The sequence below is a fragment of the Anomaloglossus baeobatrachus genome, chromosome 1 (genome assembly GCF_048569485.1).
Source record: "Anomaloglossus baeobatrachus isolate aAnoBae1 chromosome 1, aAnoBae1.hap1, whole genome shotgun sequence".
Taxonomy (NCBI): domain Eukaryota; kingdom Metazoa; phylum Chordata; class Amphibia; order Anura; family Aromobatidae; genus Anomaloglossus; species Anomaloglossus baeobatrachus.
Genome location: NC_134353.1, coordinates 259,643,539 through 259,661,070, shown reverse-complemented (window position 1 = coordinate 259,661,070; position 17,532 = coordinate 259,643,539). Strand labels below are relative to the sequence as shown.

General features: G+C 50.2%; 1 protein-coding gene and 3 non-coding genes across 6 annotated transcripts in view; 3 read left to right on the top strand and 1 right to left on the bottom strand.

Moving 5' to 3' along the window:
* SEC24B (SEC24 homolog B, COPII component) overlaps positions 1 to 8,903 on the bottom strand; it is a 153,133-nt gene extending 144,230 nt beyond the window's left edge. For all 3 annotated transcript variants that reach the window (XM_075349283.1, XM_075349292.1, XM_075349302.1), the window contains exon 1: positions 8,753 to 8,903. In XM_075349283.1, coding sequence (XP_075205398.1) covers positions 8,753 to 8,789 — 37 coding nt within the window. In that variant the 5' untranslated portion in view covers positions 8,790 to 8,903. The remainder of the gene's footprint in view (positions 1 to 8,752) is intronic.
* Positions 8,904 to 9,069: 166 nt separating this feature from the next.
* On the top strand, positions 9,070 to 9,141 carry TRNAA-UGC (transfer RNA alanine (anticodon UGC)). The gene has a single exon. It is a non-coding gene; the product is annotated as a tRNA-Ala (tRNA).
* A 301-nt stretch (positions 9,142 to 9,442) lies between these two features.
* On the top strand, positions 9,443 to 9,514 carry TRNAA-UGC (transfer RNA alanine (anticodon UGC)). The gene has a single exon. It is a non-coding gene; the product is annotated as a tRNA-Ala (tRNA).
* A 1,790-nt stretch (positions 9,515 to 11,304) lies between these two features.
* TRNAA-UGC (transfer RNA alanine (anticodon UGC)) lies at positions 11,305 to 11,376 on the top strand. Its single transcript has one exon. It is a non-coding gene; the product is annotated as a tRNA-Ala (tRNA).
* Positions 11,377 to 17,532: the final 6,156 nt, after the last annotated feature.

The following is a 17,532-nucleotide window of genomic DNA, read 5'->3' as shown; positions in this document are numbered from 1 at the left end:
AGATGTGGGACCCTCATCCACCCAGATTATGGGGTCTTTTTTTTTTTCCATGCATGGCACATGACTACAGAGGACTTGTGCCATGCATGGAATTGGCTGCAGATTGTCTTATCATTCATGTGACCGCTGCAGCCACACAATTGCAGGATTGGTGGAGCCCGCCAGAATGGTGGCACTCTGCTGATGTATGTGTATTGTATTATGTAACAAGTAGATTTTCCAGCCGATTCTTCATTTTTTTTTTTCAAAAAAAACTTATTTCATAATGTAAAATCCTCGAAAGATAAAAAAAAAAAATATCAGCAGAAGATTGATCAGCAGGAGATTATCAAAACTCCAGCAAGCAGCCCAGTGTGTGACATATCGCTGGAATTGGTGTCTGTTTCTATATTAGGCTATGTGCGCACATGTGCGTATTGCATGCAGTTATGCTGCGTTTTGTAGCGCAGCGTAACTGCATGCGTCCTGCGTTCCCAGCACAATCTATGGAGATTGTGCAGGGGCCGTGCGCACGTGGCATATTAGAACGCAGCGATTCGGCTGCTGCCCGAATCGCTGCGTTCTAAGAAGTGACATGTCACTTCTTCCGTGCAGTTTGCATGCTGTCTATAGGGAGAGGCAGCATGCAGAGCGCACGTTCTCTGCCGGCACCATGCGCTTCAGAACGCAGCTGTTCAGCTGTGCTCTGAAGCGCTCCTTTTAGGTGCGGTGCAGAGCGCACACGTGCGCACATAGCCTTAGGGTGTAAAGGACACTTGGGAGCCAGGTCGCACAGTCAGATGGTAAATATATAAAAAATGTATCATTCTTTATTTCTTCAGAAGGAAAAAAAGCACGGAATTCAGCTACAACAGCAGATTAAACTGACGCGTTTCTGGCGCCATGTGCGTCCTAAGTCATAGTATAATCTGTAGCATGACGGGAAGCATATTATATACATGTGGAACATAATTATGCAAAATCAAAAAGATCTGTACAAAATCTGCACTATAAACCCCCGCATTTGCATATATGAAAATATATAATAAATCCCTCTTTGGTTCATACCATTTGGAAATTTCATGTTACAGGTCAAATTTCATGATGAATGAGCTCTCCCATGCTCTGTATATGAGATATATTGGTTGTGCCACCTTGAATCCCAAGTTTCCTTTACATGGGTGTGCTGCCCCAGCAGGAGTGAGCACACATCGGTTAGGCTACACGCGCACACATCGGTTAGGCTACACGCGCACACATCGGTTAGGCTACAGGCGCACACATCGGTTAGGCTACAGGCGCACACATCGGTTAGGCTACAGGCGCACACATCGGTTAGGCTACAGGCGCACACATCGGTTAGGCTACAGGCGCACACATCGGTTAGGCTACAGGCGCACACATCGGTTAGGCTACAGGCGCACACATCGGTTAGGCTACAGGCGCACACATCGGTTAGGCTACAGGCGCACACATCGGTTAGGCTACAGGCGCACACATCGGTTAGGCTACAGGCGCACACATCGGTTAGGCTACAGGCGCACACATCGGTTAGGCTACAGGCGCACACATCGGTTAGGCTACAGGCGCACACATCGGTTAGGCTACAGGCGCACACATCGGTTAGGCTACAGGCGCACACATCGGTTAGGCTACAGGCGCACACATCGGTTAGGCTACAGGCGCACACATCGGTTAGGCTACAGGCGCACACATCGGTTAGGCTACAGGCGCACACATCGGTTAGGCTACAGGCGCACACATCGGTTAGGCTACACGCGCACACATCGGTTAGGCTACACGCGCACACATCGGTTAGGCTATACGCGCACACATCGGTTAGGCTATACGCGCACACATCGGTTAGGCTATACGCGCACACATCGGTTAGGCTATACGCGCACACATCGGTTAGGCTATACGCGCACACATCGGTTAGGCTATACGCGCACACATCGGTTAGGCTATACGCGCACACATCGGTTAGGCTATACGCACACACATCGGTTAGGCTATACGCACACACATCGGTTAGGCTATACGCACACACATCGGTTAGGCTATACGCACACACATCGGTTAGGCTATACGCACACACATCGGTTAGGCTATACGCACACACATCGGTTAGGCTATACGCACGCACATCGGTTAGGCTATACGCACGCACATCGGTTAGGCTATACGCACGCACATCGGTTAGGCTATACGCACGCACATCGGTTAGGCTATACGCACGCACATCGGTTAGGCTATACGCACGCACATCGGTTAGGCTATACGCACGCACATCGGTTAGGCTATACGCACGCACATCGGTTAAGCTATACGCACACACATCGGTTAGGCTATACGCACACACATCGGTTAGGCTATACGCACACACATCGGTTAGGCTATACGCACACACATCGGTTAGGCTATACGCACACACATCGGTTAGGCTATACGCACACACATCGGTTAGGCTATACGCACACACATCGGTTAGGCTATACGCACACACATCGGTTAGGCTATACGCACACACATCGGTTAGGCTATACGCACACGCTGCAGTATTTGTCGCTTTTTTGGTGCAGTTTTGTTGTCAGAACTTTCTCACTTTTGACTTCCCCAGCAAAGTCTATGAGAAGTCAGATTTGCTGTGCGCACGTTGCAGTTTATGTCAGCAGGTTTTTTTTTACAACATTTTGTGACAAAAAAGAAGCATGTTCATTCTTGCGTTTTTGTCAACTTTTGTCACCTATTGAAATCAATGATCAGGGATAAAAAATGCATGACAAGACGCATGGTTACAAATGGTTTGCGTTTTGCATACGTTTTACCCACAATTTTATCAATAAAAACTCAGCTCACTAACATAGTTCCAGAATGACAAAATCAATGCTGGAGTGATTTTGGGGTGTCAGTGCCCCTCTCACTCTGCCTCTCCAATCACTTCATACTCACCGATCACCGGCGTGACGTGGCCATCACACTGCTCCTGCAGCCTCTCATTCTTCTTCCCTACACACTCATTAGCCTCATTACATATTCACTGCACCCTCTCAGACTCATACACATTCGCTACTTCCCCAGTCTGTGATTGGTTGCAGTCAGACGCGCCCCCATGCTGAGTGACAGCTGTCTGACTGCAACCAATCACAGCCGCTGGTGGCCGAGTATATCGTACAATACAATAAATAAATAAAAAAAACCCAAACAAACAAAAAGAAACAAAAAAAAAAACAGCTTGCGGTGACCCCCCAATTTTGTCTCAGGCTGGGGAGACTCTCGTTATTGGGAGCCCTCCAACCTAAAAAAAAAAATCAGCCAGCAACCGCCTGAAATTGCAGCATCCATTAGATGCAACAGTCTCGGGACTTTACCTGGCTCATCCTGATTACCCTGGTGTGGTGGCAATTGGGGTAACAAGGAGTTAATAACAGCCCACAGCTGCCAATAAGTCCTGGTTTAGTGATGGCAGTCATCTATGAGACACCCCCCATTACTAATCTGTAAGTGAAAGTAAATAAACACAAACGCCCAAAAAATCCTTCATTTGAAATAAAAGACAAAAAAAGCCACCCTCTATCACCACTTTATTAACCCCCAACACCCCTCCAAGTCCAACATAATCTACACGAAATCCCACAACGCTTCCAGCACTGCTACACCTGACACTCACAGTGAACGCCATAGAACAAGACTGTCCGCTATGAGCTCCATGGAGCAACTGAAGTGAGTCGCGCTATCAGTGGTGACGTCACTCAGGTTAGCTACAGCCACAGCTGGAGTCCTCCACCTGTGCCAGCAAATCCCCCAAGTGACTGAAATTAGCCACGCGATCATCCACCTGTAACATCAGGCCGCGAATGAAGTGAGCGGCAGATGGAGGACTCACCTGAGTGACGTCACCGTTGATCACGCGGCTCACTTCAGTCACGGTCTGAACCAAACAGCGGTGAACCCGTGATGTCACTGCCGCAACACATACCGTACTGCTGCGGAGCCCACAGCTGTGACATCAGGGGTTCACCTGAGTTCATTCTGATGGCAGAGCTGTCTACACTAAGGGGCACTTTGCACACTGCGACATCGCAGGTGCGATGTCGGTGGGGTCAAATTGAAAGTGACGCACATCCGGCATCGCATGCGACATCGCAGTGTGTAAAGCCTGGATGATACGATTAACGAGCGCAAAAGCGTCGTAATCGTATCATCGGTACAGCGTCGGCGTAATCCATAATTACGCTGACGCAATGGTCCGATGTTGTTCCTCGCTCCTGCGGCAGCACACATCGCTGTGTGTGAAGTCGCAGGAGCGAGGAACATCTCCTACCGGCCTCACTGCGGCTTCCGTAGGATATGCGGAAGGAAGGAGGTGGGCAGGATGTTTACATCCTGCTCATCTCCGCCCCTCCGCTCTGATTGGCCGCCTACCGTGTGACGTCGCAGTGACGCCGCACGACCCGCCCCCTTAACAAGGAGGCGGGTCGCCGGCCACAGGGACGTCGCACGGCAGGTGAGTGTGTGTGTGAAGCTGGCGTAGTGATAACTTTCGCTACGCCAGCTATCACCACATATCGCTGCTGCGACGGGGGCGGGGACTATCGCACTCGACATCGCAGCATCGGCCTGCGATGTCGTAGTGTGCAAAGCCCGCCTAACAGCTGGCAGTCTTGTTCTATGACCCTCACTGACAGGACAGGGATGTAGCAGAGCTGAATCGTCGTGGGACCTCGTGTGGATTACGTTAGACCTGCAGAGGTGTTTTGGGATTAATACAGTAGTGAAAGAAGTGGCTTTTTGTATTTTATTCCAAATAAAGGATTTTTAGGGTGCTTGCCTTTATTTACTTTCACTTACAGATTAGTGATGGGGCGTGGTCTCAGACGACTACCATCACTAATCTAGGACTTAGTGGCTGCTATTAACTCCTTATTACCCTGATTGCCACCGCACCAGGGCAATCAGGAAAACCTGGGTCCAGAGCCAGAATTGGCGCATCTTATGGATGCGTCATTTCTGGGGCGGCTATGAACTGCTATTGATAGGCTGGAAAGGGTCAAATAACGATGGCCCTTCCCACCCTAATAATATCAGCCCCCAATTGTCTGCTGTACCTTGGCTGATTTCGGAAAAATAGGGGGACCCCACGTCATTTCCTTTTTCTTTAAATGAATACTTAAAAAAAAAAAAGTGTGGGATCTTCACTATTTTTCATGAACAGCCAAGGTACAGCAGAGAGCTGAGGGTTGCAGCCTTCAGCTGCTGTTCCTGTGCTGGATATGAAAAATGGGGGGGAACCCCACAACTTTTTTACCCCCCAAACAAAACAAAAAAACAGAACAAACATCTAGACAAGCTAGCTATCCCTCTATTGAGCTATTCTGTTATTTATTTCTATATTTTCTATCTATCCATCAATTATCCTATGAGGTTTTGTTTCTGCTTTAAAAAACGCATTAACAAAATCGCACCTACATTACAAGCTTTTTTTACATTTCCCGTCTCTCTGTGACAAGGTGCAGGTTTGGTTGCAGTTTTGTGCAGAAAAAAACTGCAGCGTGTGCATATAGCCTTGCTCTCCCTGGCCTGTCATTCCTCAGGTCTGTCTCTATCGTATGCTGTAGATTAGGTAGCAAAAACTTGGCAGATTCCAGTTAATAGCGGCGATCATTTAGTTTACATTCTCCAGTAGGCTCTGTTGACACTGAAGTTTTAAATGTGATCTCAAACAACAGGCTTATTAAAGGGAATCCTTCACCAGTTTTTTTGCCCCCTACTCTGAGAACAGCGGTGTGATACCTAATGGGCTGTTAGCTTTCATTTTGATATAATCCCTGTTTAATCAGCAGTAGATTATCATTAGAGGGCTACTTGGCGTGCTGCCAGGTAGTCCAGCAATTTCATGAGCTCTGTATAACTGCTAGATCTGCAGCAGAGAAAGCATTGATTTTATCAAAATGGCAGCTAACAGCTCAGTAAGTGACACATTGCTGGAATCAGGGTCTTTGTCTTTACATTATGCTGCTCTCAGATTGGGGAGCAAAAACCTGGTGACTGATTCTCTTTAAGAGGAAACACACATTTTTAAAGATTTTTCTTTCTTAAAAGGAATCTTCCACCAGAGTTGTGCTACCCCCTATAAGCGCAGCATAATGTAGGGACAGAGACCCTGATTCTAGCGATATAGCACTTCTTAGGCTGCTTGCTGAACGGTGATAAATTCAGTTTTCTCTGCTGCAGATCAATGGTAGCAATTATTTGAATGTGGAGCTCTATAACTCCGCCCACACATCTAATTGGCAGCAGTCTGCTTGGGTGGTAGTCACACTTGTGAGTGACTAGGGCAAGTCTCGCATCGGCATCACCCGGCATGGCCTGATTTGACTCAGGGAACGTCATAGACTATGTTTGAGGGGAAAATGTAACCCCGTGCTTTACAGTTATTCATCAAAAAACCTGCTTATATTAAAGTCAATGGAGCTGGGAGCTACAGGTCATTAATAGGAGCTCTGGTTGGTTGCTATAGGCATCAAAGGACATTCTTAGTATAAGGCTACATGCGCACGCTGCATCTTTTTGCAGCCAAAACTGCACGTTATCAGAGAGAGCCTGGAAATGTCACAAAAAATGCTTGTGTCGCAGGCGGAGGAGGGGACGCCGCGCTCTCCCACTGCTCGGGTCCGGCTGCCGCTGCGGCTGCTGCGGCCTGCTGCTGCTGCTCGGTGGCTCGAGCGATGGGCCGGATCCCGGGGACTCGAGAGGCGCTCCTCGCCCGTGAGTGAAAGGGGATTGGGATTTGGGATAGTTTATTGTCCGTAACGCCACCCACGGTTGTGGTGATTAAGTGGACACCACCGCTGCTCTTTCTGGGGAGCCCGGGAGTGATGGTATGGAGCAGTCAGTTGTTGGTTTGCCCCTCCGTGGGTAGGGGTTTTGGTGGTCCCGGGACCCAGTGATGGGGTTGGTATGGTGGACAGGCAGGTATGGGGCCTGTGGAGGTGCAGGGGCGCAGGGACAGCGCTGTGCCGCACGGCACTGTGGTACTCACTCAGCCAGTAAACACGACACAGTTCTCGGTAAACAAACGGCTGGTTGGACGGGTCCCTCGGACGGTTACGGTGCTGCTGTTCCCTGCAGTTAGCGGTGACGGTCTCTTCCCTGCACCTATGTAAAGTCTTTTTGGTAGCAATGGGTTCCCACCGGTTACCCGCTCCCCCACCTGGACATGGGCCGGAGGAGCCTCTCTCTTACCCGCAGGCGCTGGCCCTGGGAAACTGGTGCCTTGGCGGTGGCGGTGTCTCCCCTTAACGGTCGGACTGTTGCCTTCAATCGGGACTTGGTTGTTAGGAGACAGAGGTCCCCTTCACTGACGGATTTGGCAAATTATGGCGACTCCTAGCCTTGCTGGGATCCGAAAGGCCCCTGCCCTGGTGCTGACTGTTCTTCGTATACTGCTCCGGTACCGCCGGGTCACCACCCGTCCACATGGGGGGGGAGGAGTTCAGAGACGTCACAGGGGGGGGGGAGGAGGAGTTCAGAGACGTCACATGGGGGGGGAGCCCGGCTATGAGGTCAGAGGCATCCCACGGGGGGAGCCCCGGCTATGAGGTCAGAGACTTCCCACGGGGGGAGCCCCGGCTATGAGGTCAGAGACTTCCCACGGGGGGAGCCCCGGCTATGAGGTCAGAGACTTCCCACGGGGGGAGCCCCGGCTATGAGGTCAGAGACGTCCCACGGGGGGAGCCCCGGCTATGAGGTCAGAGACGTCCCACGGGGGGTCACCATGCAGGATACAAGGACCGGGCACAGTAGTGGGTCACCATGCAGGGTACAAGGACCGGGCACAGTAGTGGGTCACCATGCAGGGTACAAGGACCGGGCACAGTAGTGGGTCACCATGCAGGGTTGGGCACAGTAGTGGGTCACCATGCAGGGTACAAGGACCGGGCACAGTAGTGGGTCACCATGCAGGGTTGGGCACAGTAGTGGGTCACCATGCAGGGTACAAGGACCGGGCACAGTAGTGGGTCACCATGCAGGGTACAAGGACCGGGCACAGTAGTGGGTCACCATGCAGGGTTGGGCACAGTAGTGGGTCACCATGCAGGGTTGGGCACAGTAGTGGGTCACCATGCAGGGTTGGGCACAGTAGTGGGTCACCATGCAGGGTACAAGGACCGGGCACAGTAGTGGGTCACCATGCAGGGTTGGGCACAGTAGTGGGTCACCATGCAGGGTTGGGCACAGTAGTGGGTCACCATGCAGGGTTGGGCACAGTAGTGGGTCACCATGCAGGGTACAAGGACCGGGCACAGTAGTGGGTCACCATGCAGGGTTGGGCACAGTAGTGGGTCACCATGCAGGGTTGGGCACAGTAGTGGGTCACCATGCAGGGTTGGGCACAGTAGTGGGTCACCATGCAGGGTTGGGCACAGTAGTGGGTCACCATGCAGGGTTGGGCACAGTAGTGGGTCACCATGCAGGGTTGGGCACAGTAGTGGGTCACCATGCAGGGTTGGGCACAGTAGTGGGTCACCATGCAGGGTACAAGGTCCGGGCACAGTAGTGGGTCACCATGCAGGGTTGGGCACAGTAGTGGGTCACCATGCAGGGTTGGGCACAGTAGTGGGTCACCATGCAGGGTTGGGCACATATGGCCGAGGCCTCCTAATATTTCTGCTCATGAGGCACACGGGACCGGCCTGTGATGTCAGCAGTCCGCGCCGGCCGAGCCCGTGTCAGCCGCTCTCCCTCACCACAGACCGCTGTTCCCACTCACCGTTGTGCTGGGCGGCAGGAGGCCCCGGAGCGGACATGACTTCGGCAGTTCGCGCTGATGTTGCGTCACTAATAGCAGCCCGGGGCCGCAGGACTCTCCCGTCACCACCGCAACCGCCGGCTTGTGGGAGGAGCCCGCTACCACATCGCTGTGCTCGGAAACATCATGTGATCCATAGGCAGCCCATGCCTTACACAAGACTGCACTGAGGAGTAGGGAGCGTGCGCCCTCCAGCGGCCGGAAGAAGCTGCTCTCACTGCCGGGAACGTAGGAGGGAACAGAAATACCTACGGCTGTGAGTCTGCAGTTTCTATGGAGGGGATGTAGCTCAGTGGTAGAGCGCATGCTTTGCATGTATGAGGCCCCGGGTTCAATCCCCGGCATCTCCACATTTTTTTTTGTCCTGAGACCATGTATATGTGCTATTATTATATTATTGGTCTTAGAGATTACAAAATGTCTGTGTGAGGTTCTCAGAGCTGTCTAATACGCGGCCATTATTCCCGCACGCTTCAGACATGAAAGCAGTGGGTCGGGGGCGGGGCTCGTGTACAGCATTACTGCTCATGGAAGCGCTTTTCCTGGTGTAGAGCCACCTCTGTATACACGTTGTATGAGGCCGATATACAAAAACTCAGGGACCGTCCGAGAAGACGTCACCAGCCCTGAGGAGAGCCGAGCTCACCGGCTGGGGATGTAGCTCAGTGGTAGAGCGCATGCTTTGCATGTATGAGGCCCCGGGTTCAATCCCCGGCATCTCCACTTTTTTTTTTTTTGTCCTGAGACCATGTATATGTGCTATTATTATATTATTGGTCTAAGGCTATGTGCGCACTTACCGGATTTTGCCGCGGATTTTCCGCGGATTTGCTGCATGTTTCGCTGCAGAAAATGTTCATAACATCTCTGCAGTGAATCACCAGCAAATCCTATGGAGAAAAAAAATCCTGTGCGCACTGGGCGGAATTTGACAGCTGCGTGTTTTGCTGCGGGATTCCCGCAGCAAAAACAAGTGCATGTCACTTCTTTTCCGCACATCGCTGCGGGATTTCACTCCATTGACTCCAATGTTAATCATGAAATCCCGCAGGGAATAACGCAGGCAGCAAATTCTGTGCGGTTCACTGCGTTTTCCTGCGTTATTCCCTGCGGTATTTCGCGGTTTACCTCCGGTAATGTACATCGCCTGTCTGCGATTTTGCAGGGAAGTGATGTCATTACAGGAAGAGGAAGCCGTGCAGAGAGTAAACACACACAGATCACACTCACACATCACAGACACAGACATCACAGACACATAGAACACATAGACACAGACACATAGAACACACATAGAAAGAAAACAGAAATATAGAAAACAAAGCACGTGGGCTCCGCTGTATATTTACCCTCCAGCCGAGGTAAGCACACAGCGGCGGCCCGGTATTCTCAGGCTGGGGAGGGAGAGGGGCAGGGATAATGTCCCCCGCCTCACTCCCCCTCCCGCAGCCGAGAATATCAGCCGCAGCTGCCCCGGGACTGTCGCATGCATTATGCGGCAGTACCGGCGTGTCCTCGGCTCTTCTTGCCACCGTGTAGCAGTGGCAGCAAGGTAATACAAGGGGTTAATGATGGTGGGGGACCACCGCCATTAACTCCAGGCTTGATCATGGCAGCGTCTATGTGACAGCTGACATGATCAACCCGTAAGTAAAGTGAAAAAAACACAGACACCGAAAAATCCTTTATTTTAAATAAAACAAACAAGCCTCGTTCACCATTTTATTAACCCCTCCCGCACCAAAGCTCCAGCGTAATCCATCGCTCCGGCATAATCCACAGGTCCTGCGCTGCTTACATCCAGCCGCGACTGTCACAGACACAGCGCTGAATGAAAGCGGCAGACAGCAGAGGTAATTACCGGTCATTTCCCACGGCCGGTAATGTGAACTCACTGCCGACCGTGGGAAATGCAGCGATCTATCTATCTATCTATCTATCTATCTATCTATCTATCTATCTATCTATCTATCTATCTATCTATCCCTCTGTCTGTCTGTCTGTCTGTCTGTCTATCCCTCTATCTATTCTTCTGTCTATCTACAATCTCAGAATTAAATGACTTTTTTTTTTTTCAATGTGCTTTATTGCATTGAATGCAATAAAGCACATCCCAACCCGCACGCGGCAAAACCGCGGCAATACCGCGAATAATACCGCGGTAAAACCACAGCAAACCGCGGCAAACCGTTTTTTTTTACCGCGGGTGCGGTAATCTTTGAGAGCATGCGTAATTTTCTCAAGAAAACTCCATTTCCCAGTGTGCACAAGGCCTTAGAGATTACAAAATGTCTGTGTGAGGTTCTCAGAGCTGTCTAATACGCGGCCATTATTCCCGCACGCCTCAGACATGTAAGCAGTGGGTCGGGGCTCGTGTACAGCAAGGTTCATGGAAGCGCTTTTCCTGGTGTAGAGCCGCCTCTGTATACACATTGTATGAGGCCGATATACAAAAACTCAGGGACCGTCCGAGAAGACATCACCAGCCCTGAGGAGAGCCAAGCTCACCGGCTGGGGATGTAGCTCAGTGGTAGAGCGCATGCTTTGCATGTATGAGGCCCCGGGTTCAATCCCCGGCATCTCCACTTTTGGTGATTTTTATGCTTGGTTATCACATGATGAGATTTGTCGCCTGTGACTGGCACCATTCATCCATCTGTGTATAAATATGAGATCAGTGTGATGCTTTCTAGATTTAATCCTTCTTGAGATCAGTCATCCATCTATTCTTACATCTAAAACTAGGTTCACATTTCCATTGTTTAGGATCAGTCACAATCCGCCGCTCTGATAAACAACGCAATCCGTTTGGCGGGTTCCGTTGTTTCCCATAGACTTGTATGAGCAGCGGATTGCGACTGATGCCCTTGCGTTGCATCCGCCGCCCGACTGATCATGCTTTTGTTTTCACTGCGCATGCTCAAATCTTGTGTTTAATCATTCAAATGAATTCAGCTGATCTCCCGGACACCAGCTTTTGAGAGCGATCAGCTGATTGTTCACAATAGCTGGCCACCGGGAGATCAGCTGATCGCTCTCAAAAGCTGGTGTCCGGGAGATCAGCTGATCGTTCACAATAGCTGTCCGCTGGGCGATCAGCTGATTGTTCACAGAAGCCGGCCGCAACAATCACCACAACCAAACTCTCCACTGTAAATAACCCTTTATTGAGTTGTGAGCGATGGGCTGCTGCGCGAGCCCCGGATCCGGCTGCAACTCGAGCCACAGCCACGATCCCGGATCCGAGCGTCTCGAGTAGCCCCCCTGCCATGGACTGTGCCTCTGCCTGCTACAACTTTTCTGTCTTCATGAACAGGATACTTACCCCATCCTCTAACCTGGGTGAAGTGCGCCTTTCCTGGACTGCTACCCCGTGAAAAGCTCAAAGTTTCGGATCGCCGCCATCTTGCCTGCCATTTTGGCGCCAAAAACAACAACTTCACCATCTTCATCCCCGAAAAGAGCGTGACTCTGAATGTCCGCTCATCTCCTGTGACCGCAGCCGGAACCCGGTGATCTCCAGAGCAGGATGCCGCAAAGGATAATTGGTCCCGTGAGACTACTGTTGAAAACCATGGGGGAAGCACCGTAAAGATGTCGACGCCTGATGATGGTAGCAGAGCCGCAGCTCCCGCAGCAGTGCAAGATGACGGAGAAGCAACAGGTCCCGCTCTGGTTGCAAGAGCGGCGGACCCTGCGGTCACTCCCTCGTCCATGAAAGCTGCTGCCGCTGAGACACTGCCCGTAGTACCGGCAGTGCGTCCCTTGACTTCAGATGAAGGTGACTGGCCTGCGGCCTCTGACCAGGATGACCCGGTTGCCGAGAACTCGGAATCGGAGGAGCTGGAAGAAGGTGATTCGGGTTCCAGCACCCCAGAAGCTGCATGGGTGCCGCGGTTTGGAGGAAACGGCTACAAAATGTCCCTCGTCACAGGCGATACGTGAATGGTAAATGTTTGAAATTAAAACGATGTCCACTTCTGAGGAGGAGCTCCCAGCCGCCGCTATTGATGTGGTAGTGCCTGTATGCTGTCGCTTTGGTCTACCCGGGCACTTCTCCAGAGTGTGTTCGGGAGGTGCCCGACGTTAAAGGGACCGGAAGCTGCAAGTTTTCAAGTTATGTTTAGACTGTTACCCTTGTTGAACGTCCTCGTGTTCCGTGAGGAGGCCATCTGGATCCCAGGTGGAGGGTGGCAGGAGAGTTACAAAGTTAAAGAAGTACCATTCTTGTTGAACCTTTTTACCCTGCAAGTTAAAGATAAAAAGGCCATCAGGATCCGGAGCTGCGTGCCACGAGGAGGTGGTACCCGGGACCCTCGGTGGAGGATGGTGCAGAAGTTAACCAGTTAAAAGTTGAAGAAAGGAAGGCAGCTGCACCCGTACCGAAGGCAACTCGAGGGGGTTCCAGGACAGTGCGGCACCATGAGTGAAGGTGGCACTGGGGATCCATGTTGTTTGGGTGGCGTTTTGTGAAGGGAGAAAAGCTGCAACAGGAGGCTGCCCCGGCAGTGGTGGTAAAATGTTGTTGTTTATGGACCATGGCCTCAGGACTGGCAGAGGCTGCCCAAAAACTCTCTTGGGTTATTGTACATATCCCAAAGGAAGGGCCTGCGGTAGATTTGGCCGAGGCCCAGTCACTACAAAAAATGGTGGCTAACCTCCAGGCCAGAGTGTTCTGGACTTTGGGACTCTTTGGGGTGGACTGGTGGGGAAGGGACTGTTACGTAACATTCAAGAAATGTGCCTCCCTGTAAAGGGATGAAATGTTTAAAAGTTTAAAATGTTATAGTTTTATGTTTCAGAAGCAGAAAAATAAAAACCGGTGCCGGACAGCCCGAGGACGGGCTGTGTTCTACCAAGGGGGAGTGTGACGCCCTGACAAAATCAGGATGTCACAGATCACTGCACCCCTCTCCAAGTACAGGATTCCCTCCTCCTTGGCCCTCCATCACAACCCCACACACAGGTGCAAACACCAGCCACAAAAGCCTAGTCACCCCCCCCCCCCAAGGACAATAGGGACACACCAGTGGGCGAGGCCAGGCAGATGGTGACGCCCACCTAGGGGTCCTGAGGTGTTAGGGGAGGAAACAAGACAGTTGAGTCGAGGAGTGGAGTAAGACAGTCAACTCTCACAGTGGAAGTAAGAGGAGTGAAGTGGTAGTCGGGGGGTTGTTGCTCCCGGACTGCTGGACTACCTGAGCTGACTAGGTGGCAGACGGCAGAGCAGGGCCACAGGCGACGGAGATCCGGTCGTGGGAGACCTTAAGTGGACCGGGGCAGAGTTGTAGCCCGCCGGTGCCGACAGCGGGAATCCGGTCCGGAGGCTGTGCACAGTCAGGGTACCTGGACCCTAGGGCGAGGACAGCTTCAAGCACCTTTCCAGTTAACCAGCAAGGGACAAGATTCCAAGTCTTGTCCCACTAGCAGCCCAGATAGAGCGAGACGGAAGCACAACGCGGGGGATAGGGCGTCTGCAAGTGCCTGCAAAAATCCCAAGGGTCAGATCTCGTGGGCGACAGCTCCCACAGCAAAGACACCGGGAGTGGACTTTTCCCGTTCCATGCGGACTAGTCAACACACAAGACACCAAACTAGAGTGCAGGAGGAAGGACCCCTGTTCTGTTCACCGGTGTGCAGGACCCGAGCACACCCCTAGAGGGGCTACCGGTATCCGGCACTTGGTTTACCATCTGGACTCTGTGTGACTTTATTCAAAAACAGTGAGTACACCGGTATCATCAGGTCCAGCCCTGCAGACTGCATCCCAGCATTCCACTCCACCTACACCTGGGCCCCGGGACTACACCTCCCCTACCCGTGGAGGGGATACCATCCTGCTGCCCCGCTCCATCAGCCCCGGGCATCCCATACCATGGCAGCGGCGGTGTTACCAACAATCACCGCAACCCACGGGTGGCGTCACTGACAAACTTTCCCCTGTAAATAACACTTTTATTGAGTTGTGGGCGACGGGCTGCTGCGCGAGCCCCGGATCCGGCTGCCACTCGAGCCACAGCCAGGATCCCGGATCTGAGCGTCTCGAGTAGCCCCCCCTGCCGTGGACTGTGCCCCGCCTGCTACATGTACACTAACATAGATAAAGAGATCTTCAGAAAAAGTATTTCTAAAGATCTTTTATCGTATGCTAATGAGCGCAGGGACTAATCCCCTGGGCGTTACTTCCCTTGCCAGTCACCCCCATTAGCATGTTAGTACGTCCCTGTGGATTTGCTAATATTTTAATGAATACGCAGTGTCAGAGGATGATCTCACTCGCCTCTCCGCCGCCATCGCTGCCCGACACTGGATTTCGGTTCAGTGCGCATGACCATGGAGATTCGGTCATGCGCACTATAAAGCCGTGTGTATGCATCCTGGCTTCAAACTGAAGTAGTGCGCATGACCCAAACTCCAGAGTCATGCGCACTGAGCCGAAATCCAGCATCTGGCGGCGATGGCAGTGGAGAGGTGAGTGAGATCATCCTCTGACGCTGCGTATTCATAAGCATGTTAGCACACCCACAAGGACATACTAACATGTTAATGGAGCTGACTAGCCAGGGAAGCAACGCCCAGGGGACTAGTCCCTCTGCTCATTAGCATACAATATAAGATCTTAAGAAATACTTTTTCTAAATTTCTCTTTATCTATGCTAGTGTATACAGGGATGGTTAGGCAGGGATTTGCAATATGCACCAGAACTGCTCGTGGCTCTGGATGTATATAGGACCCGACAGGTTCCCTTTAAAGGGATTGTAAAGGATTATTTTTTTCCTATGTGCCTAATAACTTACAAGAAGGTAGTTGATAACTACCTGTCTGTGGTGCCCGACGCCGAACACACAGACCATCATTGACTGCTCTTCCCGGTGTTTCTTCGGCTTCTGCTATCCTCACATTGACTGAGCAGCAGCTTCTCTTCTGATCTGCTGCATTGATGGGGCACTACTGCCGATATCATGCTGATTGATAGCTGTCTAACTGAGGGAATCGGTTATCCATCAGTATGATGTTGGCAATCACGCAGAGAAAAAAATTAGTTCTGGACACTCCTTTAAAGGGAATCCATCAGAACATTTTTGCTATGTAATCTGAAGACAGCATGCTGTAGGGTTAAAACACAGAATTCAATGTTATTTCTCTTATCAAGCTCCTTGCTGTTATTTACTTGTAATAATTGTCCAACACGACTCCTGTGATTAGCAGCTCACTGTCTATAGACATTGTACATTGAGAGCCTGGTGTGGACAGGGTTAGCTTTCTCAGCTCTGCGGCATTGCTGAATCTAAAAACTCTTATTATCTCAGAACAGCTGCACCCAGTAAACTAAGTGATACATCGTTGTATTCAGGGGCACTTTGCCTATGTTATGCTGCTGAGGTAGCAAAAACCTGCAGATATTTTCTCTTTAAGTATAAATGCAATGGTAGTGCGCATGGTCGACCCCAACATGTTTGGGCACCTACATTCACACAGTACTTCAGAGCACCAGGTCAGTTTTAGAACCCCCAGCGATTGGTTTTCAGAATTTTGGTGGGTGTCCCATCCGTTGGTCCCCAGTGATTGAAAAGTAAGTTTCTATCCCATCGTGCCAGGGATCCTGGAAGATAAGAGATTTGCAAACCTCCCGTCCGGCGGTCGTAGAGCACTGGCCTGCACTGGAGTCCCGAGAATCGATTCGCCCAACTCGTCCTTAGTCCATGAGCGACCTTTCCTGAAAATATATTCCTAGAAAGATAATCTGTTCTTTGCCCGGAGTCATTGAACTTTTATAGTCAGTTTTAATGAACAAAAACAAAAAAATCTAAAGGTCATATTTTCTGTCAACAAGCCTTTTATGAACCAGTGGGAACATAATCTGTAAAATAAAAATACAGATAACACAAAACAAAAAGTAAATAAACAAAAAATGAACCCACTGCCATTTCTAGGTTTGCTTCCCAACAATACTAGAAAACAGACAAAAAAAAGTAAACAATATATTGGTGCCATTTTGTGTTGTAAAAATAGCATTTTTCTTACATATTTTTTGTTAACATTTTACATTGATGACACAATAAATACAAAATCTAATATATAAACCTGAGATATGAATGTGTTTGTGTATGTATGAGTGTATGTGTGTGTGTGTGTGTGTGTGTATGTATGAGTGTATGTGTCTGTGTCCACTAAAGGAATCCGTACCATTGCATTTACAATCACAAAATTTTGCACAGCCACCTCATTGGACTCAGGGAACGTCATAAACCATGTTTTGAGGGGAATTTTAACCCCGTACTTTACAGTTATTCACCAAAAAACTTACATTGAAGTCAATGGAGCTGGGAATGGATCTGTTAGTATAGACTCCTATTATGGACAGAGAAAGAGACACACAGAGAGAGACATACACACACACAGATATGCACAGAAAGAGACACAAATGAAAGAGACACACAAAAAGAGACAAACACAAAAAGGGACACACACAGAAAGGAACACATTGAAAGAAAGAGACATACACAGAAAGAGACTATATATATATATATATATATATATATATATATATATAAGAGACACATACACAGAAAGAGACACACAGAAAAAGGCAAATAGAAAGAAAGAGACACAGACAGAAACACACAGAAATAGAGACACACACAGAAAGAGACACACACAGAGAAAGAGACACAGACAAAGAGACACATAGAAAGAAAGATACAGACAAAAATAGGCAAATACACAGAAAGAGACACAC